Here is a 24936-nt window from a genome sequence, read left to right on the forward strand (position 1 = left end):
CAAATAAAAGTGAAATATCTTTTTTTTTTCTTCTCCTTCTGGCTTATGATTCTCACTTCCTCTCTACATACATTTTTCTGCCATTTTCACTCACTGTAAGACACTAAGTTGAAGACCAGTGGCAACTAGCAACTGCTCAAGTGGCAACATTTGGAAAAAAAAAAATCAAGTTGATGAAATACTAAAATTCACGCTGACTTTGAGGAAGATGTATCAATTATTTGAAGCAGATATTCAGTGCATAAAGTGTATAATTTTCTTGCTTAAATCAAAAACTTTAGGGATTTATGTACCCACTTTCCTTTTTTTTTTTTTTTTTTGATATCAGAAAGAATTTGATCATTTGGGAGTTTTCCTGAGGCTACCTTATTCATCTTCTACCCATCACAACTAATCATACCAGCAGCAATAATAATAATAATCATAATAAAATAGTAAGTGGATTGGATAGTAATTTATAAGAAGCACTATTATCTCATCTTGAACCTGACTGAGATACTAATGGCTCTCTTCTTCTCTGACCTTGAGAATAATATGAAGTGGCAAGTAAAAATTTGGGAATGAAAGAAATCCTTACTCATCACACATCTGTCTAGTATCCACTGCAGTCAACTGGTGTTGACTGACAATAATAGTTATTAGATAAGGACAAAATATCTTTAGATTATCTAAAAAACTGGATGAGCCACAAAAAATGACCCATTGACTGTTGTGTTCGAAATGCCCGTTAAATTTGAGCCCAGCTCAAATAAAACAAACAAACAAACAAACAAAAACACAGCCATCACCACCAACAAAAAAACCTACTGCATTGAGGAGCTCATCTAGCTAATGTATTAATTTGATACATTCATGATAGTTCATGGAAGTGTGTCAGCTAAGCAAAGGTGAAGTTGCTCAGTCCTCCACTCAAGATGAACATCAGGCCTAAGAGAATTATATTTTTTTTAAAGAGACTCTTAAGAAGGGAAATTGGTTACAGAAGGAAAAGAGGAAATATCTTCAGGCTTGTTCTACTTATTTAATGAAAAATTTACTGAGATACAAACCACATGCTGAGAAGGCCTATGATACGCACTAATCACCAAATTGAATTGAAAAATACAATCCAAACATTAATTACACACTTTAGATACCTATTTCATTCATATATATTACTCTACGATGTAGCAGAATAATGAAAACTATACTTAAACTGAAAATTCAGATATTGTTACTTAACCAAACCAAGCAATCACTGTTATTTTCTACTATATATAGATTTATCTGCAGAGGTTTTCAATAACCTAATAAAACGGTGTTATTAGGCATACTGAACTGTATGGAAGTTACCTCCAAAATCTGTTTCATCTGACCCCATGTCTGCATTGGAATCTTCTACTTCAAATACTTGACCAAGCACCACCCATCAGGAGAATCTGAACACCTTTAAATACTCAGCTAACAACAGTGCATCCCTTCACAATGGAAGGCAGGAAAGAAACAGAAAATTTCATAAAACTTGTGTTTGGCTCCTCTTTGAAAGTCAGTGTGCCCTAAATGACATATAGAAAATAGGAAATGAGAACTACCTCTTCCAAAAATCACATGGGATTTAATTGTTTGGGATTAATAATTAAATTGAAAACAAATTAACAAAATACTCTGCCACGAAAAAACATACTTAAATGCATTATGAAGGAAAGTTCTAGTGGTTAAATATGACACCTCACAGATCCTTCTGGGCCAACATCCTGCTCTCTACAGATACCAATTCTAAATTGGTAAGGAAGAGCAGAATAGAGGAAGCAAGTGGTAACATTTACCCTGATCATTCTCCCATCATCTGTGTAACTTTAGCTCTTAAATTCTTAAAACACAAGGTGGTATCTTCACATTTAATCCCCCTTCATGCTTTTTTTCTTCCATGGATCTATCCATCTTTAATTGAAGCTATATACCATTTATGCTTCTACAGTTTTCTGTGGTAGATGTAAATGGCATTTGTTTAAAATGTTAGAGGCTGAGGGAGGGTATGATTACTGTGTTCAGTATGTAAGAAGGTTATTGCAAAAAGAATAAAGATTGCTGGTAGGAAAAAAGGGAAAAGAAAGATTAATTTCCAACTGTGATGACTTCAACATACGGAAAAAGAATGTTCCAAATATTAATTTCTTAGACAACAGGCACAGATCATCTGAGAAAGTTGTAGGATATTGTAGACTGGAAGTTGACACACATCACAGAGACTCATTTCTGCAGATATACAAGGCTTTTGATCAGGTGATTGATTGAAATCCTTATCAGTTTTGTTTTGCAACATCAAAGGTGCTTTACATATTCATTTGTATATACATCTTACCTAATCACTGTTATCATGTTTGGAATCAGTAAAATAAAATTCTCATGTCTTTTAAAGAAAGAATAAAAACCAACCAACCAAAAAAAAACTTAAACTAAACAAAAAAAACCCCTGTTCATCTCTGTGTTTAATTTACAGCAATAATCCATTAATTTACAGGGAGAAAATGACTCTACATGATTTTTTTTTCCCAAAAAATTCCCCAGAGCCCTGAAGTACCTACAACAATGTAATTGGTTCCAAAGAACCATCACTTCCGAATGTTCATAGCCATTTCAGCTACGCATGCAACTATTTCATAACCATACTTGAAGGTATTATATAAATATGATTTATGATACTTTTGTGGTGTTTGGATTTAATTAAATGTTGTGAGTGACAACTGTAAATAACTACTGCTGTTTGTTTTATATAAAAATCTACTCATTACACAAAGCAGACCAAATGCAGCACACAATGCAAACAATAAAACGTATCATACAAGACAAGCTTTTCTAAAATAATGAATCTAAAATCAAATTAGATTTTTTGGCATGAAAGACAGATACTTAAAAATGTGATATTACCATGGAGTTCATATACACTAGCTTCCATGTCCAGTCTCTTCTATATAACATTACCTTCTGTTTTGTTCTTAAATTATTACTTGGTAAACTACAGCTTTACAATTTCAGAGTTAAAATGACTTGTACTTTTTAAAAAAGATTTTCCACTCACCTTAGTGCCCCTTTGAAAGAACAAAACAAATTCCAGTATTGTGTATTAACTTTTAGTATGTCCCTTAGTAGCTTAAATGTCTACTTTTCAACTGAGTTTCAAACTCCTTAATTTGTTAGAAAAGTATGAATTAAGAACATGTTACACTTACAGGATTTTAAAAAATATATTTGACATCCGTTTCATGAGAGAAGCTTTAAAAGCTATTCAAGTATTACTGAATTTCAGAACAGATATTTGTTAAATAACTATTAGTGGTAGAAAACATGGATAAAATAACATTAACTTTTCAACAAATGTTTGGACATATTTTTGAATTCCAGAGTCTAACTGGATTAATCAAAGTTAGTAGGTAATCCTAATAATTCTGGTTAGACATAATGTAGAGCATTCTTTCCTTTACCATCACAATGAAACAGCAGGAAGACTAGCTATATCTCTATTCACACAAACCAAGAGTTTTTTTTTTTTTAATTATTTTTAATAAATATTTTTTCCCATTTAAACATGAAAAACGACAATTATCTAGGACAGCTCAAAAACCTATAAAAAATCAATAGCAATAACTTAGAACCTGATGTTCAGCTTTTTAAAAGAAAAATCTTTCCAATGAAAAACATGAGTATTCTCATTTTAAAGAAAAATATACCGTACATTTTTTCCCTGTTGTATTCAGTGAAGTAAAATTATGTATGCATTTAAAGACAGGAGAAGTAATATTATGGGAATTATGTTTCTTTGACTTGTCAAATGAAAATGTGATTAAATGTGTGTTACAGATTAAAACCTTGTGAATGATTTGGATAGAGAGAGACTTTTTGCATATAGTTTGACTGGCTTGAAATTTGTTCTGAAATTTTGTGGTAATTCCAATTATGAAGTGTCCTGAAAAACTCCATTCTAGCCCTATTTAGTATTTTTTTCCACAGTGGACAGGACACAACCACCAGAAAGTTTTGGCAGTTAAGCAAACAGATGAATAGAGCATGAAAAAACAATAAATGAGGATTCCCTACAATCATTCAAATTGAAGCTTATGATAATTAAAGCTATGGCACCTGTAGATGGATATGGAATGTTTTTTCCCACTTCTTCCACAATTTTGAATCACTAATTACCACCGTTATTTTATTTTGCATGCAAGGTTTGGCCATCACAAACTCTTCTGAAGCATTCCTCAAGGACGCCTACAAAGATGCTTAATCTCTCAACCTTTAATATTTTTTTTTCCCCTTTGGGTGACTGACACTACACCTGTTAGTTTTAAAAATTCTTCTCCCAAGTTTTAGATACTTATTATATAGTTATGCCAACAGAATAGACACAGAAATTCAATTAATAGCCTTAAAAGGAACAGTGTTTTGTTTTTACATACAAGAAATGTAAGTGCACCAACACTTAAAGACATCTTAAACAGATGCTTTAAGTGACAAATTTTCTAAGTTAAGATATAAAGGCCCCTAGGTGCTAAAAAATCCCGCGGTGTGTAACCAAAACATAATAATCACCATAATCATAAGGTGATTTCTAAACCATTCAACTTTGTTACTGAAGTTTATTTGGAATACAATTCCACCTAATGTATAACCGAATGACCAAGCACTGATCAAAGCTAGCTTGTTATGAGTTCAGAAAGTCATGGTGGGTGAAATGACACATACGCAACAACTAGATTTGCTGTGTGTGTTCGACAGACATTTTTAAATTTCTGATATAGAAATTACTTAATTCTGTAGCATTAAATGGCTCAAGGAGCAGTAAATTTTCTTGGGTGCACAAATAACAGCAGATCTGGAGTCTGATCAGCCGTGGTCATATAATCACTTAAAAGTAAATAGAAATAAATATGTTTCATAATAAATTTTTACTTGTGAAATGTTGATTATAGAAAAAAATCATTAATGGCCTTATTTACAGAGAATGAATGCCAGCAAAAAACAAACCTAATTTACCAATGACATACTGCCAACAAATGACAATTCACTAACTGAGCAAGTGAATTGACAATCATTTTCCATAGAAAATAATAGTAGGCAAAAATATAACTTGGCAGAATTTCCCTCTTGTTAATGTGGACACTAATTAGCATAGTCATATAAAAAAGATTTGGATTCAATATGTCAAGGTCTCAGAATTGTTTGAATTCCTCTTTGCTTAATTAATCCAAATATTTAAATTAGCTTCTTCATGTAATTTGGTGTTTCAACCAGAATCCCAGTGAAAGGCACATAAAATTATTATTTGAAGACTGATTATGTAGCTCCCTTTTAAAACCCACCACTAAAATAAAGATGTAATCCCTTCACATTAAGTATATTTAAGAAGTCACCGTTTCTGTTAATTATGCAATCACTTACTCTACTCTCTAACTGACCACTGGATCTCACATAGTACCTGACTTATCGGGTTCCTTACTTCTCTTTTTATTGGTAAGTCTGTAATATTCATACAAACGACATTTCAGCTAAAACGTCTTCCTTACCTTTCCTACAAATTTGCAGAAATTAAAAGAGAAAGTGTTTTCGAATCTGCAGTGATTAGAAAGCTTATGAAGTGTCCAAAATTGGGTTTTAGAAAAGCCATATGCAGATAACATAGAGAATAAACACCCTTGTATGCATTTGCCTGTCAGTTTGCTATTTCCACACAGTTTTCTGAAGATATGGTCCTTGTTGCATTCACTGAGTACTTTGCATTTAGTGCAATTTTCACTCCAGCTTTCTTTCACAGGTCAAGCTACTGTTTTTCATTGCTTCCCCTTTAATTCTAGTACTTATATTTGTAGGCTTTTGTAGCAAGTATTAATTATCCCTAGGACTACATTCTCCCTTTGTTATACTAAGACGGAGTGCCCACACTTTTATTAAAAACCTTGATTATCAAAACTGTGTTGCAATACTAGTAATACTGTTAAGGAATAGGAGAAATAATGCAAGCTGACTCTGCAAGTCTGAAAGTGGAAGCATGAGTTTTACCACAGAATCCAAAGGTGCACTGAGGTATCTTCCACAAATCCAAAAATTACAGAAGATTTCTACCTAACCAAACAAGATGGTCTATTTTCCCTTTTCATTTTAAAACAGATTTATATTGTTAATTCTACATTCGTGTTTCACCTGCATTTCTGTTCTAATACTCTTATGTACAGAGAATTACTGTTGTGATGAATTACTAAATACAAATTAGAATGATATTTGTTTCTTTCTGGACTTTTTAAGCATTTCTTTACAACTTGCATCTTTAACAAGAATCTCATGTAAATGGATGGACTTCCTTCAAGATGATATGACCTCCAAAAAGACAAATCTTATGACATTTGCACATCTTATGACAATCAGAATTTTGAAGTAAATCTATAATTACATTGTCTTCTTGGCAAGTGCTGGAAGTAATATCAGTATTCTTTATTTGATCCAACTGTGAGTACCCACGGGAACAAATGATGATCTTTGCTGGGCTGTTCCATCACTATCATAATATTTGACATGAATTCAGAATTCTAGCCAGCATTTGGAAGCAATAATTCATATAAATCTTTTCAATGTCACAAACAGTATGACAGTTGCATTAATTACAAATAATATTAGCCTACAAACAACAAAAGTATACAGATTACCTTGCGTGCATTTTGTCCTTATTAAATGGGGCTTCAGGGTAAACATGCAGAACAGATATATTCTCAACAACATAGCCTTACCCATTAAAGAATCAGAGATAAGATGGAGGGTGTTTACCAGAAGAAAAAAAAGAAGCTGTAGTCATGTTTGACTAAACACTAACCAATTCACTGGTACAAAGTAGGACTCCGAAGAGGTGCTGTGTCCACGCTTCTGGATAGTACACAAATGCCACTACAAGAATTATAAAATATTCAAACATCACATCCAAATGCACCACAGAATTAAAGTGGAAACGGAAAAGAGATTTCCTTTCCTTTCTTTCCAGAATAGAGGGCATGGCTTTAATGCACTCACTATCGTCTTTATTAGAAAAAAAGAATCAAATCTTAATAAAGTGATAGACAGATAAATTATAACGAAATTCTCTCCTGCACAGCTCCAGACAGTTTACAGTTTTCAAATCATCATCATGGATTGTATTCTGAATTCAAAGAAACAAAATTAGAATAAAACAAGTAGGTCAAGGAGCTAATGTAATATATTTATTCCTGTAAAATGGCAAATACCTGTTTTCTTGGAGTCAGGACTGCAGAAATTATAGGCTAGCAAAAGGCTAGCCACCTGTGGGAAGAGTATTTTTTGCAAACACAGTAGCTAAAATGTGTACTAAGATTGTAACTGACATATCCAGTACACCTGGAGACACACATATACAACATTATAAATACTTCTCCACAAATAAAAATTTTTTTTCTTCCCTGAAAAGAAATGATTTTACATTGCACTTTTCACAATACTTACACAGAATAAACCAGATCCTTTCCATGAGGAAATTATCATCTAATCACTGTACAGAAGTGCTTAAAATATTGGTAAGAAGCAATTTGACCAATATCGTTTTACTAACTTAGTTGGACAGAAAACATCAAGTAAGATCAGCCTTAAGCTCCATTTAATTCAAGATGATACTTTAAGCAGTGTTCAGTACCAGATGTTTCAAAGGCAAGTCAAAGAAACATCAGAATAGCCTAATGAATATTAGCTTGGTAAATTTATGGAAAAAACCTCTCAAACACATACATTATGAAAGTCAAATTTAAATCCATTTTATGCAGTTTATTTTAAACTGTTTTCATCATCTAGTATGTATCTTACACTATTTCCACTTCATCTTAAGTATTAACAAATACATTGAAAACTCAGAAACAGTAATAACATCATTAGTTTTAAGCCTACATGCACTTACATGAGCAGAACTATGGAATCTCCTGACTGTAGACACGTTACAAAGGTGTGAGCTGTGAACCTGACATATATACTTTAGACAGTATTTATTATAGTAAGGGTAATACTCTCCCCTGAATGTCACTTTACATCTGGTAAATATACAGGTTTAAATGCATGATGAGAAACAGTCTGGACAGTTCAGATTAGGAAAAGAAAAATCTGATTTCTTGTAATCATTATAGAATATGCTACTTCAAAGCTGCAAAAAGGTGTAAAAGCTGAAGTGCATGCAAGTGTGGTGAGACTTGGTATAATGAACAGCTGAAGTAAATTATCCTTTCCGACCTCTTAATACACCTTGTAATTTTTTCTAAGACAAAGTTTAACCTGCTTATTTAGTAAAAACAGTTCATGTGTATTTGCGAAGTTAAAATACTTAAACAGAAAAACCTACATCTGTAATTATTTAAAATCAACCAATATATAGGGGATTATCTGTGTAACCTCATAAACCACACATGAAATAAAATATTTCTAACCTCTGCTGTCAGTTGCTGAAGAGAAGGAGATGCAATAGGATGTAAAGTTGAGTTGCCTCTGACTGGATTATGGAGGCTAACATAAGCCACAACATTTCTTTGAAGAACTCTCTTGAGATCCTAGAACAGAAGCAGATCGATGGTTATTAATACACACGGTTATAATGAACATTTGTTTTGTTATTTCCTTTACTTCTAGGGAAAGACTGCACTCTGTGTTTTTGTCCTTTGTGAATCCCTAAGTATTACTTAACTACTGCTTTTTACAATATGCTGTTAAGAACTTCAAAGGATATTTTAGAGTCATTTCTCTCTATAGCAGAAGTTATAATTCCATTTCACACATCGTCTCAACAAAATGCAAACAGGCCTAGGAGGAATTAAAAATGACTACACTTGTAAGACCAAAAATGAAAACATTACATACTGTGAAACAACGTGAAGGCCTTTTACATTTATGCCTGACAGAAGACAAACTTCAAAAGAGATCATTATCAAGAGTTAAATGCACTATAATTTTTAGAAACCAAATTCAGATTTAAATTGCATAACTTTCCAAGTGTTGTCACTTTATTATGTCTTAGACTACGAAAATAGTATGTACAAACTGTTTCAATTATTATCTCTTTTAAAAAAAATCCCCCTTGCCTTCTCAGTAATGAGGTACTTTTTGCGTGAAGTGGCTCTTCATATTGAACAGAAGGGGTGTAACGCAATTACATCTGATGTAAAGCCGACTTGAAGTGGAACTAAACAGATTTTGCTTCCAGCCTGGATCTTTTCAATTTGATTTTTTCACCCCTTCTTGTTTCTGAAGAATAATCATGTTGGAAGTATGATGAGGTAGGAAGCTTCAAATGAGAGCTAGTTGCTTCTCATGCATGATAAAAAGAAATTAACTCTTCATTTTATCTACTGTTTTAATTCAGCAGCCATGAACCTGTCTGTTAGCTATTCCTTTAATTTTATCAACTGAAGTCCACTGCAATTATATATGATCAACAAGACTCGGATGAGGCATTTTCTTTCACTGAGCTGACTTCTATTCTGCTGAATGGAAAGGAGCATGAGGAATTGTCTATATTGGACTGTAGCTTTCAAGCACAAATACATGAAAAGTGAACCAGCAGTAGCCATGGGACTCTGAAATGTTTATGTAATTAATGTAAACCATGATGTGGTTCTCCTCCTTTCACTCAGTGTGCTCATGACTAAGCTCTCCCAGCACTAAGTCTATCAATTAGAAATTAGTAAGTAACTGTTGAACCTCCAAGCAGCCACCCTCTGAGGATCTCCTGGGCCTAGCGCTGTGGTTTAACGCTGACAGGCAGCTGAGTGCCACACGGCTACACACTCAAAGCCCTCCTCAGCACAGCGTGGCCAGGAATGAGATGGAGGGAAAGAACAACAAATATTGTGGGTTTGAGATAGGAGCAGTTCAATGAAATAAAAAGCACAGGCCATGCACAAGCAAAACGAGAACAACGTTATTCTCTACTTCCCATCAGCAAGCGACGTCCAGCCACTTCTGGGGAAACAGGGCCTCACTACAGGCCGCGGTTGCTCAGGAAGACTGATACCTTCATAGTGGGAGCCTTCCCCACTCCTTCCCCTTCCCCAGCTTTCATTGCTGAGCATGATGCCGCATGGCATGGCCTGTCCCCTTACTTGGTTTAGCTTGGCTGCCTCGGCAACGTCCCCTCCCCACCTCTTGCCCACCTCGTGGCTTGGTGGGGCTGGAGAGCCGGCCTGGATGCTGTGCCAGCACTGCCACGGCACTGGGGTGCCACCAACACCCTTCCAGCTACCAGTGCAAAGCACAGCAACCATGTGGGATGCTGTGGGGAAGTTAACTCCATCCCAGCCAGACCACGGACACCTAGGTCATCTTAGAGCTTTTTCCCCCAAACTCTGGCAATGTCCTCCTTTACAGTCCTCTGCCGAAGCAGTGAGGGGAATCAGCTCACAAAGTGCTGTGTATAACCACTGAGCAACTTCCAATGCTCTGGGAACACCTTTCCAGCCCATTATCACACATGCTCTGTTCCACAGGAACTGCCTCTCTACAGATGTTTTCATTGCATATGCTATGGAGTATGTGGATGTACACAAACAGCTGTCACAGACCAGTTAATGAACTATAACTTCTATATGGTAATTTCGTATTGCTTCTATGTTTTCAAGAAACATAATAATTATTGCAATGCTTCCTTCTAAAATTGTTTTACCTCTGCCCATTCATATGAACCAACGTTCCCAAATGATGTTCCTCCCCAGGAGCAGAAAACAATGGTCCGGTCAGGTCTCCAGCCTCTCTTGACCTTCAACATCAAAGCCTGTATAAATGCTGTAATGATAGCAGTGCTACTGGCCCATTCTTGCCCACTGGAAGTGTTCAAACTGCTGTGATGACTACCAATTAGGACATATCTGTCTGAAAAAAAAAAAAAAGAAAAAAAAACACCAAAAAGAGAAAATCTTACTTCTCCTGGATACTAACATTAAAAGAATTACAAAAACAAAGGATGATTTTTATTAGTCTGTAATGTCATTAATACAACACAGTGCTGTCAACAAAAGTTTATATGATCATGTGCAAGACAATTGTACAATATAAATATATAAAACTGTGACTACTACTTAAAAATAAACTAATAAATATCTGTACTTTCCTAATTTCATCCCTGTGCCCTCCCCTTCATTATTTGCTTACTATTCTCCCCAGCCAGAACTTCATCATATAGATAATCTAATAAAAGTTCCATGCTTGTATTAGAGTGTTCTAGAAAAAAAAAATCAAATAAATAACCAGGAAGCACTACCTTAAATACATGTTAGTGTCCAAAAAAAGAAAACAAAAGATGTGGTAGTACAATGAGAAACATGGAGAAAATAGATAGAGTATTTGCACTCCCTCACCTGGAAGACTGTGTTCAGTGCTCACCACCCTATCTCAAAAAAGACATTGCAGAAACAGCAGTTGAGAAGCTGGTAACCAGAATGGTTAGATATCAGGACTTAGACTTCCAGTTAAGGAGACATTGAAAAGACCTGGACTGCAGGTTTAGAGAAGAGACACGACAGAGGAATAAAGATAATGAATGATACAGAAAGGTAAGTCAGACCTAGCAACTTTGATGATACTGGAAGAAAGTATTTTATAAAATGAAAGGCATTAGGTTTTAAACTGAAATAAAGAACATGTATACAGTTATTCAGAGAAAAACAGAACAAAATAAATCTCATTCAGAGAAATTAAATGAAATCTTCATCTCTCAAAGCTTTATACATAATCCAAATACTAACTCTCAAGTATAAAGAACCGTCTTTTATTCTGAAAGGATGACGTGGTATGAAACAACATGAACTCCTAGCATGACTGATGTGTTTAAAGAAGTCTACACAGAGTTCTGCTGGATGACTTATTCAGCTATTAGATGTGTATGAGATGAATTCACGATGGGAACCTCTTTGAAGGATTGCCTATTGGGTGTGTTCTGATATATAGTAAAGTCGCTTTCTCCAGATCTAGACTTTCAAAGGCACGCTTTCCATATTTCAGGACATTGATAGAGAACAGCAGAACAGTTATTAAGTGATGCCAGATCAGCAACAACCTTCGGATGTCACATGGGTTCCAAGGAATGTAAAGAGTTTTGGTTTCCTGTTAGTACTCTATCCAAAAGGATTCATTCCTCACTGATGTCAGTACACTGGACTGCAGCAATACAGGGAGGTGGTAAAATGCCCACACTTTATACTGATTATAAAATTAAATATCTACTCCATGGGGACTTTTTGCAGTGACTGCTGCCTGGAAAGATTTCTTTAACTGAACAATAATACATTTTGATTATAAAACCGTTCTTGATGATATTGAACTTTTACTGGTTTTGTTCAACAAAATACATGGTGATATTGTTTTATAAGGTATTGAAAATGCTTTACTAATAGGGGAGCTGCTATGTACCTGTAATATAACATTTTCAATCAACTGCTTGAGGGGGAGAGGAGTGTATAGGTAGGTAAATGAAAATTTGTTTCTTTAGAGTAAATTTGCAAAATATAAATCTAACTGTACAAATGTAACAAAATGCAATCTAACATATAATTAGACTCGTATGTTGCATCATGAGAAGTTCAATCATAGATTGCAGTGACAGTGAAAAGTCACAGGATCTTAAACTTCCTTAATGTTAAGCAATTGGGAACAGAAATGAATAGAAAGTCCTTAAGGGATTCTAAATTATTAGAGCAAGTGCCCCTAACACAGGGTGATCAGACCAGAACAATGCTTGCCCCTTATTAAATCTCTTCAGCCTGTGAACAGTGAGTATGAAGGGGAGTGGAAAGAGACCTTATGAAAAATAGTATAGGACATTTTAATGGAAAAACCTACAAACAGCAACTTGCTGTAGGAGACACCAGCTGAATGAACAGGGGTAAAACATAACAGCTGGTGCCGCCTTTGAAATTCTTCATCTTTGCACATCTCTCTCTTGAATAGACACAATACCCTGAAGCAAGTGACTATGGGAAAAGCATAGGAGAAAGGATGGCCACAGTTACAGAGGCAGCAGCTGTCCTTTCTCATAATCATTTACAGAAACAGGAAGAGACAGATACCATGTGGTAAGAAAAAAAAAGAGAAAGAAAGGACTAGATGTGGAGAAAAAATATCCATTACTTTTGAAAGTGACAAGATGGGACAGTGTTCAGGGTAGTGATGGGCTGGACAATGGTCATTTATCATTGAAAATAAGTGACTTTATACTATCTTCTTGTTATACATCCCATTTTCAATCATGTCCTACAAAATCAATGTTATGTTTTTCAGATTTTTAAATGCTGCCAACAACCATATTCTTCTGCACTTAAATCTTTTAATGTCTTGGTCAAATAATATCACCATTATATAGGTGGGTGAGCATGTGTGCACATTAGGATGCCTTTAAAAAAAAATCAGAACTGAAAAACACTCTTGGAGGTGCTCTCCAGTCTTTCACTAAGCTACACTGAAGATAAATTTGGCTTGCTCTCTGCAATCCTGGGAACATAAAGGTGAATATTCCAGGTACGTGAAAACTACTAAAACCCCATCAAAATGACACAGAATCAATGCCATGAAAACATCAAATATTCTAACAGTTGACAGGGTGTAGCTACAGCAACAAGGAAGAGTAAAGAAACAATCGCAGGTTTAATTCATCCTGAATGAAGTGTTGTCCATGGTGCATTACACGCCTCACTTTTATCTACATTCGCAGCCAATTTCTATGACCCTTATTCAGCAAGATATTTATGGGGTAAACTGTTGACATCTGGGTATTCCTATTGACTTCCTTTGGATATATGTATGTAGAGTTAAGCATATACTGATTTACCTTTAAAAAGTAGCTTCTTACTAAGAATGCAATAATAACGTGTAGAGAAGATAAATAATTTATTAAACAGATACCAGTGCATTCTTTTTCTTATTTGTCTCCATTCTCTTTCACAATGCAGTAGAAGACGTGTCTAAACATGACAGTTACCACCTTTCAAATTCTGTGACAGCTATTTGCAAAACATTAGCGACAGTAGACTGGTAACTTCAAATTATTCTACAAAATTAAATCCTTTATTGAAATTAAATCCACTGTGCTGACTACTTTCTATCTTGCTTAAAAAAATAATAACCTGGTGAAAAGTGTAGCACTGAGCCCGCACAAAACTTAGTCATTATTTTACTAAAAGGGATAAACTTTAAAGCTACTCTGCCTCCTTCACTGTATCACTTAAAAGGTGAAATGACCAGACTGTAGCTAAATTTGTGTCCTTTCTTATGAAACTAATAAGAGAGCACTAATCAAGGCAAATGTGACGACCATTTTGATGATGATGTGATTTGTCCAGTACGAATTGTACTGGGCCAACAACACTTTTCAGTATGTCAAGAATCAGCAATAGTGTTCATTAGTGTTGCAGAAACCCTTCAACTTTTAGGCAAGTTCATTCACAGACAGAATGAACTCACGATGATCTTGATTCCTATGATGTTCTGATTCTGTTACCTACATACAGCACCAAAGGAGAGAGGGGGGTTGTGTTTTAAATCACAATTACATTTAGGATCTTACTGTTTAATTCTTAAGGCATGTAGAACTAATTATTATTCATAGAACTGTATACAACTAGCTTAAGGCATGATTCTAACACAAAATAAGGCTGCAGAAATTGTGATTAAGAACTTAGTCACAGGCTTTACTACACTGTAATCACTTTTGATATTAGATCCTTAACTAAGCCAGAGATCAGGCTGCCCTGCACCTTGGTTTCAGTGAGACAGGTGGGTTACCCAGGGATGTTGTGGATTTGAATCACAGAGTTTTATTTTATTTAATTCAAAGTTATGTTAACATTATAAAAAAATCAAAATGTTTTCTAAAGTTGTATAGACAGCTCATATATTAAATCAAATTGTGCAATACAGCATATTTTAAAATTAAAAACACCAACATAGTTATTGTTATACAACACAAATATGGTCTACAAGTAAACTTTGGTTGTTGCATAAAAATACTTTCATTGTAACTACAATACGTCCTGAGATCATTCTGCGTTTAACCCAGATTTTCTCTTTTTTGTCAGAAATCAACTCACAGACTACAAAGGCCTTCCTCTGTAGCAGTGCCACACACTGTAGCGTGACAAAGTAGAACCCTGACCCCAGCTATGACTCCCAGCCATTGTGAAACAAATAATCAGTACAAATGATAAAGGGCTACTTACCAGGAAACGCAGTTCCTTTTAAATATCCAATAACATTAGAAATTGTCCTGTATGTTGTGACTGACTGAATATTCAGACTGATTATTTTTTTCTCTGTTAAAAGATAAAATGAAAAGAAAAAAGAAAACTAAGAAAATGTTAAACTGTTTTTTATCCAAGCAAGAAATCCACAGACCACAGATATAAATCTCTCCAACAACAACAAAAAAGGGAAAACAAAGAGAAAAAAGGTAATGAAGAGGGATAAAAGATTAAAACATGACATAATACAATATTTTCTTAGACACATTTTAGCAGTAGGGATTAAACCTGGAGTCTCAAAAGATGTTTCTGCTCCTTGAGGAAAAAGAACATTCAATTCACCCAATAAATGCTGCCAGAACACAGCAGTAACGAACAAGCAAAAAAACAGTAACAACAAAATAAGTAGGATTTACATAATCCTATGATAAGGAAAGTTGTCTTAATCTTCATAGGTTTCTCTAACCTAAGCCCCCACCCAAGTCAGTCTTTCTATAACATTCACAGAATTATACCTAGTTTACATTACATTATTCTGGAAACAAACAAATGAGCAAGCAAAAAAAAAAATAACATGAACAACAAAAAACTGTGTTTTGGAAAGGAAAAGTTACACCTTAGCATTACTAATCACTATACCAGCATATCAGCATATACAGGTGATGTACTTGTGAATTTATGCCAACAGACAGCTTAGCTGGTATCGGTTGAGGAAATGGTGTAAATACAAGGGCAAAAGATTCCAGACGCTGCCAATATATATGAGACTTGCCAAAATAGCTATGCCAGTTGAGACTGTGGCACAGGATTAAGCCAGAGAAATGTAAATGTCTGAGTTAAAATAGTTTTAAAAACCGTACAGTTCTTTGTTGCGAGTTCCTGCTGTTCCCTCTGTCCTCCAGGTGGGACACGCTAGCCACTCTAACTCCTGGAGTTTGTGGCAAGGCAACAAAGCATCTAACTACAGGGAACTGCAGATACCTTTCAAATGCTTCGTTTGCATTATAATAGACTGTATTAATATTAATCTCACCTGAAAGGTCATAACTTCTATCTGAGAAAAGCAAAACCGTCTTAAAGCGCTCTAACTTAAATGCTAGAGATGGTCTGAAAACAGGCACTGTGTCCTCCCGGCCCTTCGGGGGGCCCCTACATCCAGAGCATGTCCCCAGCCCTACAGCAGACGTGGGTTTCAAGGCACATTTAGGTTGGAGTTCCTTCAGTGTCCGTATCCCGACTGCCACAGAGCAAAATTAAAATATTCCACAGACCACTATGCTCTGTCGCCCAGGCTGTTGGCTTCCCCAAGATGCGCTGCTACCAGTTTGTTTCTGGGATTTGTTTCCTGAGATATGCAGAATGCTCAAGCAGGAAGTTTACTGCAATATGTAAAATAAAAACTATACAGCTCTATGAAAATTTTCTTCAGGGTTCATTTGCTGGTACTTCAGCTGGTAAATTTATTTAAAAATTCTCTTAACATAAAATTCAGTATGTTTTCATTCACTATTCGCTAATATTTGAGAAAAGCAAAAAAACAGCTAGGAAATGTTCAAAAAATAAAAGCGTACCAAGAATATTTATTTTATTTTTTACTCAGACAAAACCTTCTTTGTTAAAAGTAGAAACAGCCTCCATGTGACAACTGTCTTTGCTATAATGTAACAGCAAAGAATATGAAAGCCACCCACAGTTCATTAAAAATAAACCAAACCACATCACTTTGCAGTAATTAATCATAGCAACTTACTATTTTGATCTGTCATGGATACGTTTGGGTTCAAGTTCTAATTAACTTTTACAGTAACTTACATCAGAAGGGAAAGTCTATTTACAGCATGTGATGATGAATTGGTTGTTCTATAAATCTACAGATATTATTATAGAATTTTATTAAAATATTTAATTAAAAATATTAATCCAGAGTGCTCCCAGCACTGTACTGTTACCTATTTAATTTTTTCGGTCGTTTAAAAAAATATGAAAACAGCTCATAGCATTTGAGCCATTGTATTTCTTTAGGCCCCATTTGAAAAATAAGATAAATCCTTTTGAAGACAAGTGGCATAACTGTCTTTCCTTAATCAACACCAGCTATGCAGTGTTCAACTTACAAAGAAGAAATAGAAAATTACGTCCTGGCAATACACGTATTGTGGAATCAGATAGTCAAGTTAATAGTCATGTGCTAGTGACTTAAAGTGACTTGGGCTTAAAGGCTCAGTACCACCGGATGAAAAGGCTGAAAGCACTCTTTGGAGAATACAGCAGAAGTGAAATTTAATCCCCTTTTGACAGCACTGACAACAAACATCACTTCCCTAATGCTGTATTTTAAAGGTATTGACATTTTTCTCTTTTTTCTGTATTCTCTGAAAAACTATGAGGAGACTTTAGCTTAAGACTGCTCAAGATATACTTTGAGTTTATGTAAACCAAAAGCTATGACTGAAGTAGAAGAACAGAAAAGTATTTATATTTTGTCAGTATTTTTGATCTGTTTCTTTAACTTGAAATCTGTACATTATCTCTTGGCAAATGACTATCTTCTCTCAGAATTACCTATTTTAAAAAAAAAAGCGTGGTTACTTCTCTCTCATTTGACTGACAGTTTTAGAACTACAGTAGAGCTTAAACTAAGTAGTCTAAGAAATAAGTTATGCTTGCTTTCTTTCTTTTTTTTTTTTTTTTGTTAACTTTATCCCACGCTTATACCAACATAGAGGCAAGTGAGTTTGAGACTAATTTTCAAACAAATTGGTTAAATTTCTGAATCTTGCTCATACTAAGCACTTATATCAACCTCTTGTCTGATCATTCTTGTGAGTACTGGATTTTAAAAAGCATCATTAGTCACTCAGGTTTGAAAACTGAACTCATTTGACCAGACTTTTGCTACAAACACATAAAAATTTGCCCATATGCACATTTAACTCAAGTGCAGAAGCATTAAATACTAACTGAATTCAGGCATTCCAAAAGCGTAATTCTTAGATCATATAAACAGAAGTTGTTTCAGAATACCGAGGAAACAAACTATATGGAATAACTCCAAGTCAGTTTTTAACACGTATATAAAAACTGCTGAAATCAGCACAAACCACACCTGAATAAAAATATGTCATTTTGAAATCACAATTAAAGTAACACATTGAAACATCACCACACTTCCAGAACCACATTATTTTTGGGTGCACAAATTCACCTGGGGTAGTCAGGATAAAATTTCATTCAACATGTTTCTTTTTCAAGTCATTAAAAACCCTTATGTCGAGCTCTAATAACAAGTGCCAACTTTCTGGGCACATACTACCAAGCTTTTCAGGCCTCCCTGAAGGCTAATAATTTACTTAATAACAAAAGCTACAGTTTTCATAAAGTTCGCCCCAAGACCTGAGGCTTTAAAGTAATATTAAATATCACAGAGCATGATGTAACACTAAGAACACTCAATTCAGAAACACCATAACTGATTTACCTATAATGGATAATCAAATAGATTACAGATTTCTTTTATTGGTGATAGTGTACAGAATAATGTGGACTTGTACATAACATTTGGAATATCCTGTTAAAAAGACGATGTGATGCAAATACATTAAAATGTGTATATAACAGTAGGCTTTACAATCATTTGGAAAAGTGCTTCATTTTCATTAGACAATTTCTAGAGAACCTGAGTAAATTCCAAGCTACTGCCATATTAGACTGTATAGTTATCATGCTTTTGAAATCTTATTTGATTGTGAAAAACGTATTTTAGATAATCCATAGTATTTCATCACAAGTCATTTTGAGTACCAAATCTTGTCTACTTCATATTTTAAATTGATTATCAATTAAGTTCAAGTATAGGTCTTTAAATGAAGAAAAGCACTTAATACTTAAAATACTATACTTCAACTCTTTCTAATTGCCCATTTTTTGAAAAAGTCCATGGGAGCACATCATTTTAGATAAGCAGGGATTAATGATGATGAACCATAATAAAGAAAAAGCAAATCTAATTACCAACTTGAACTACCACAAAACTAATAACTAACTTCAGTTCCCACTATACACTTCTTAGGTTCTATGTATCCTGTATATCTCAGATGTCTCTCTCCATATCCTCCCACTCCCTCTGTCACGTTATGTCTCGTGAAAACTGCAAGGCTAAGGGAAAAAAGAGGCAATGTGAGAAAACTATATATAAATGTTTAATCATTACTGATGAATCTGCTGCTCAGCTTTTTGAAACATACTGATGAGAGAATGATGATCATTTTATTCTAACAAATTTTAAGCCAACTAATCATTTGAATTGCGCATTCATCTCTTTTGACAGATAGATGATGAATTCTACGTCAGAAGTGGAATCTTTCTCTTAAGCTTCTTCCAATCAACAGAAAGACTGCAAATTGAGCCTTCACTGTTCTCATATGCCTCTGTTTGGCATATTCTTTTTAGTTATTATTATTAAATAGTTATACAAGATTTCTTATCATGAAAGCAGTCTTTTATCTCTTCTATTAAGGCTGCTACTGAGCACTTCAGCAAACTATATGTTCCAGCATATAGCATTATTTCAAAGCACAATATATCATAAATGCATTACAGAATTAAGCAAGGCTTGCTACTATAAAGCCACTTTACTCAATAAATTAAGATTAAAAAATAAAAATAAAAAATTATACATGGTTTATTGCGGTTAAGAAGTGTTACATGAAATCAGAAACAAGCTGTTGTGATCAGCCAGAATAAGAAGGACATGCATTAGTTCTTTCTAGACTGTCAGCCTGCGTACAAAGTAGAATAAGCTGCCCTTTAGGTGATTCTATACAGCAGCCTCCAAACAAGCTGTTTTGAGAAACAGACTCAACAGAGCTTTTTCTCTTTCTAAAATGAGTTTGCCAGCCCAAATTTGTGCCTTCCATTACACATTTCAGCTGTTGAAAATTCCTACACTATTAGCAACCTTCATACATCCTACTTGGAATGGTTAAGCCCTTGTTCCTCCAAAAAAGCCCTTTTCCTGCTTATATTGTCTTTGTTTACTGGTTGTGGGGAAAATCAGCTTATCTTTGAAATATCTAATCAGCCATACATGGAGAGCAATACTTGTCCTAACCATAACAGCTTAAGCCACGAAGCACAAGGTCTTGCTGCCTTTCCATTTGCTATGTGTAACTACAAATGTCAACACAAGTCATAAAATTAACCAACCTATTTTATGTCTTGTTTTATTGTATTCCTATTCCACAGTGAGTTTCCAAAAGCAATAAACAAGTGATACAGAACATATATGATAGTACAATGGTTGCCCTGAAAATTTGCTTTTACCATTATCATCACTGTACTTAGTGCAGGATAAGCGGCTACTTTAATTTGCCTCTTCTCTTCCAAGACCATTGCTTTACATCAATTAAAATAAACAGGCACTATAATAAAAGGCACATTTTTTTCTGCATTTTTTTAATGGTGAAAGATAGACTATTACAAACAAAAACCAAGACAGAATTACTAATTATACATGCATCTCTTCTGGAATGTTATCTGGAAAGCGTTTCTCCCTTCACTGAAACACTGTGCATCACTTTTGCTGGAAGACTGTATTCTCACTTTTTTTTCCTCACAAAAGCAATAAGTTTATTCAAGCTATAATCTGTATGACTTTGCTAATAGCATTATCTCTTAAGAGATAAGCTGAATGCATTCTTTCTTTACATCTAGCTCTATTCAAGGTATTTCATTCTTATCATGATGACTGTTTTCCTGATGAAATTTGAACGAAAAGATGCCTGAAGGTCCAGACAACACCACATTGTTTATTCTACGGCAGATACAAATTAAGGAACACAGAAAGACACATCACTGTTTAGAATTATAGCGTTACCTCAGAGACAGAAAAAAGACAGAATAACTTCAATACTGCTCCTGGTGCCTTAATGTTTAAGTAGTCCAACTAGGTCTAACAAACAAAGTAGTGCAGCACTAGTAACATCTCCCTAGTGAAGATACCTAAAGACAGTGGGATTTCTTTAGTCAATAGCAAGAATTAAAGCTTAATGCCTTACACTAAGAAAGAGACTTTGTACTCCAGATATTGACTTATTTGCTGAAAGCTGGCAAATGAGATCATTTCTGAAAGTTAGACCTAACTAGAGTAAGGCTGTCAAAGAAAAAAGAACAAATACCTTTTTTTTTTTTTGTCTCTCTTTTAGTAATTCCCCGCTATTTCCCCCCCCCCCCGCCCTAACACAACTCCCATCTGTCAGATTTTGGGAGCAGAATTTTTATTTTTTATAATCTCTTCTAGAAAGCAGCTAAGCAAAACATACTCATAATCAGCTAAATCTTTTAGCTATACACTGTTAGAGAAAACAAATTTGGAATAGCTGAAGACAATTTCATATTTAGGAGAAAAGATTATTTAAAAATCATTACCTGTACTTGGCAGTTGAAAGGGGACACACCTATCTTTTTGGAAAGTGTTCTCAGGTACAGAAATGAGTTTTTTGGCAAGTACTGTAGAAATTGGTTGCACTAACAGTGTTGTGAGGTTCAGTCGATGTTGTCTGTAGCTTCCATCTTAAATGACAAAAAGAAAACAGCAATTTAGTAAATTACAAGTAAAGATTTCTACATAAGGCCTAAACAAAATAAAGTAACCCAAACATCTACAATACAGCTCAAGACATCTGGATTTAGATAATCAGCCACTATTTTGTTCTTACCTTACTGAAAAAATTTCCTTCAAGAACATGTACAACAAAATTACATATAGATGTTAAAATGTGTAGGGAATAGTTCCACCAGAAAGAAACTTGTCAGAGTCCAAGCAGATATTAGATTGTGACTTAACAACAAAAAAATGAAATCAGTGTTTGGTTAAAGGAATCCACGAAAAATAGAATTACTGATCAGAAATAACTCAAATTCAAGTTTCAAATACAGTGTTAGGGAAAAGGCAGGCGTTTAAACTGCCTGAAATCAAATCCAAGTATCTGTCTGCATGAAATGATGTTGCTACATATAAGTTGTTTGTTTCGCTGCAGATTTGGAATATTACAGATGTTTAAATACTACTAAAGTTGTGCTACTTAGCAATACGTTGTTTAAGGGGTGGGTTATCACACAAAAAAAGCTTTTGTGAGAACTCTGAAAAGAAACACACCACAGAGGACGCGTGTTGATGACGTACGAAAACTTGACGAGATGTGCTTCCTTGCGTATACCAAGAAGCCTGAAAATCTGAATATACACCCTCCCCTTTAAAGAATACAGTCTGATCTGAACTATTTAATAAAAAATATCGGAATTAATATTAATAAGCAGTTTAAGGAAAAATGTAAGGATTACTTTCCCTCTGCCAGGCACGTATTAGCTGTCATAAGAGTATTTTGCTTTTAGGAGATATGAGCTAAGTTATCTGCATCATGATCAGGACTTAAAAGTGAAAGATCCAAGACCAGTCTTCCCAGTAAAACACAGTTCATACTGAAAAATTTTGAGATCTCCAGAGCTATTAGTTAAAGCAAAATCTTCCAGTCTTTTTTTAAGTAGTTATGGGCTTTGTCTGGGACCAACCGCAAAACATTGCAGCTCAACTTCGCAAGGAAACCAACATATTGGAAGAACTTTGTGAGGTTCTCACTTGACCTTTTTCTGCTGGATGCCAGGCTCCTTGGAGAGCATAGTGCTTTCAGGATCAGTGAGCTCAGCCAATGTTTTGAGAATAATTTAAAATTGAGATTTTGCTTATAATTAAAATTTTGTTTTATAGCAGCAAAATGGATTAAGCAGCAGACTTCCTTACTCTGTGCAAATCTAACAATCCAACCATGCCAGGCCTAAAACTGCTATTAATTCAGGGAGGACTCTGGAGAACATGTTGGAATGCAGGAAGAAAAATATGCTAATCAATTCTTAAATTTATTTTGGGAGCACAAAAAAAGGTAATGTTTAGAAAGTTTCTGACACAGAAAGTGAGGACTACACTCCTACTTTTCCAGTGACTCAGGTTGGGGCTTTCTTTGGACAAAATACTTTGGACAAAATGGACAGTATTTCATCACTATCTGCTTATTAAAGTAACTGCCAGGATCTGATAAAACAAAAAGTTAATAAATAAAACTGTCTAAAAAGTTTACTTATAAAATTCATTACAGTAATTCCTTCTATGACCTGAAACACTGTTTTAATGATCTCTCCAAAAAATTTACGGAACAAAAAAGTAAAGTCTGACTGAACACTGAACCATAATTGTATATACCCACATCTTTGACTTTCTGCTGCATTAATAATAGAGCAGTATTAGTTTTGAAATATCTGAAGTGAATGGCTCATTAATTTTTCACCTTAAGCCTAATGGAAATTTGACAAACAGTTTTATGCTAGGAATAGAAACTTCAAGCAGGACTTCACAGCACACTATGAGAATAAATTATAGCATAAAAGACAGACTAAAGTGCATTTGGTCAAATAAGATGGCTCTGTCATTCAATTGCCTGGAGTGAACAGTTCAATGCATTTCTGTGGAAGAGGTAATCTGCCACTTATGCATTCCCAGCATATCTTCTGCACTGCCCTTTGTCAACATTTGATAATGCATGAACCACGACCAAAACAAAGACACAAAAACTGACACATCATATGCATTTGAATCATTTGTACTTTGAATGTATAAACCCTCACACAACTTTGCTGATGTATTCAACAGCTGATAGGCTTCCACTGAATCTCATGAAGCTAGTCACAATGATCTCTTTATTCTTGCCTGCAAAATCAGTTTATGTACAGTTTATCTGTGGTTTATCTAACCACATGCCCAGACTGAAGGGACTGCAGAGTGCTTACTCCAGGGAGACGCCATCAGTTGATCAGTGGCTCTAGGTACTAAAACAGCATCACTATTGTTAATCATAATTCTGCTGTGTAGCAGCTATTTTGCTGCATCTTCAGTGACAGCTGTTTGCAATGCTGTCCATGAGCAGTACTACTAATAGAGATATGACTCTCCCTTATAAAAAAAACCAGCCCATCACACTTCCAATTAATACTGCTAGAAAAGGCTTGCACTGTCACATCGTTGACAGTGCAAGCAAAGATGGCATTTTTTATTTTTATTTTTTTTGCTGCTGCTGCTATTTTTGCACCTTGGTCTTCCAATGAACAGCTCCACAAAGTCCCACTTTCTCATAAGGCAAGTCCCAATGACTTTCTGTATATTTTCCAATGGCATTAGTATGAGTATAGTCATACTTATACCAAATTGCAGGTTTGGGTTGAAGGATATTTTTAGAATTCAGATCCAGTTCAACCTCTTATACAAAAATGTTCCCATCTGCTACAGCTTGCAAACTCACTTAGTGCAGTAATAAGCTTTTTTATTTTTTTTTTCCTTCTCCTTTTTAAATTCACTCTTAGAACATAGAAGGAAAAATAAACCATTTCTGGCTCTCCCTTCTTGCAGTAAATTGATACAGCAAGAATGATGATCCAGAAAAAATGATGACCAAGCACTTTGGTACAGAAAAATCTGGGAAAACCCAAATCTGCTCAGTGCTTGGATATCAAACATCATATATATTATTTTCTGTACATAAACTCAACTGTAGAGCTCCTCCTCCATTTCTCTAAAGCAAAGAAAGTAATGTTTCATGGAAACTGGTATTCTGACTTATGCATACCAAACATGGTGCTGATCACGATATGACAC

The 24936-nt window shown here is 34.8% G+C and overlaps 1 protein-coding gene across 8 annotated transcripts in view; it reads right to left on the reverse strand.

Moving 5' to 3' along the window:
• Positions 1-24936, reverse strand: part of NAALADL2 (N-acetylated alpha-linked acidic dipeptidase like 2) — a 437725-nt gene that overhangs the window by 94960 nt on the left and 317829 nt on the right. For all 8 annotated transcript variants that reach the window (XM_040567010.1, XM_040567016.1, XM_040567011.1 and 5 more), the window contains 4 exons: positions 21663-21806; positions 15216-15308; positions 10673-10878; positions 8445-8564 (listed from right to left, as the gene is read on the reverse strand). In XM_040567010.1, coding sequence (XP_040422944.1) covers positions 8445-8564; positions 10673-10878; positions 15216-15308; positions 21663-21806 — 563 coding nt within the window. The remainder of the gene's footprint in view (positions 1-8444; positions 8565-10672; positions 10879-15215; positions 15309-21662; positions 21807-24936) is intronic.

The sequence above is a fragment of the Cygnus olor genome, chromosome 9 (genome assembly GCF_009769625.2).
Source record: "Cygnus olor isolate bCygOlo1 chromosome 9, bCygOlo1.pri.v2, whole genome shotgun sequence".
Taxonomy (NCBI): Eukaryota; Metazoa; Chordata; class Aves; order Anseriformes; family Anatidae; genus Cygnus; species Cygnus olor.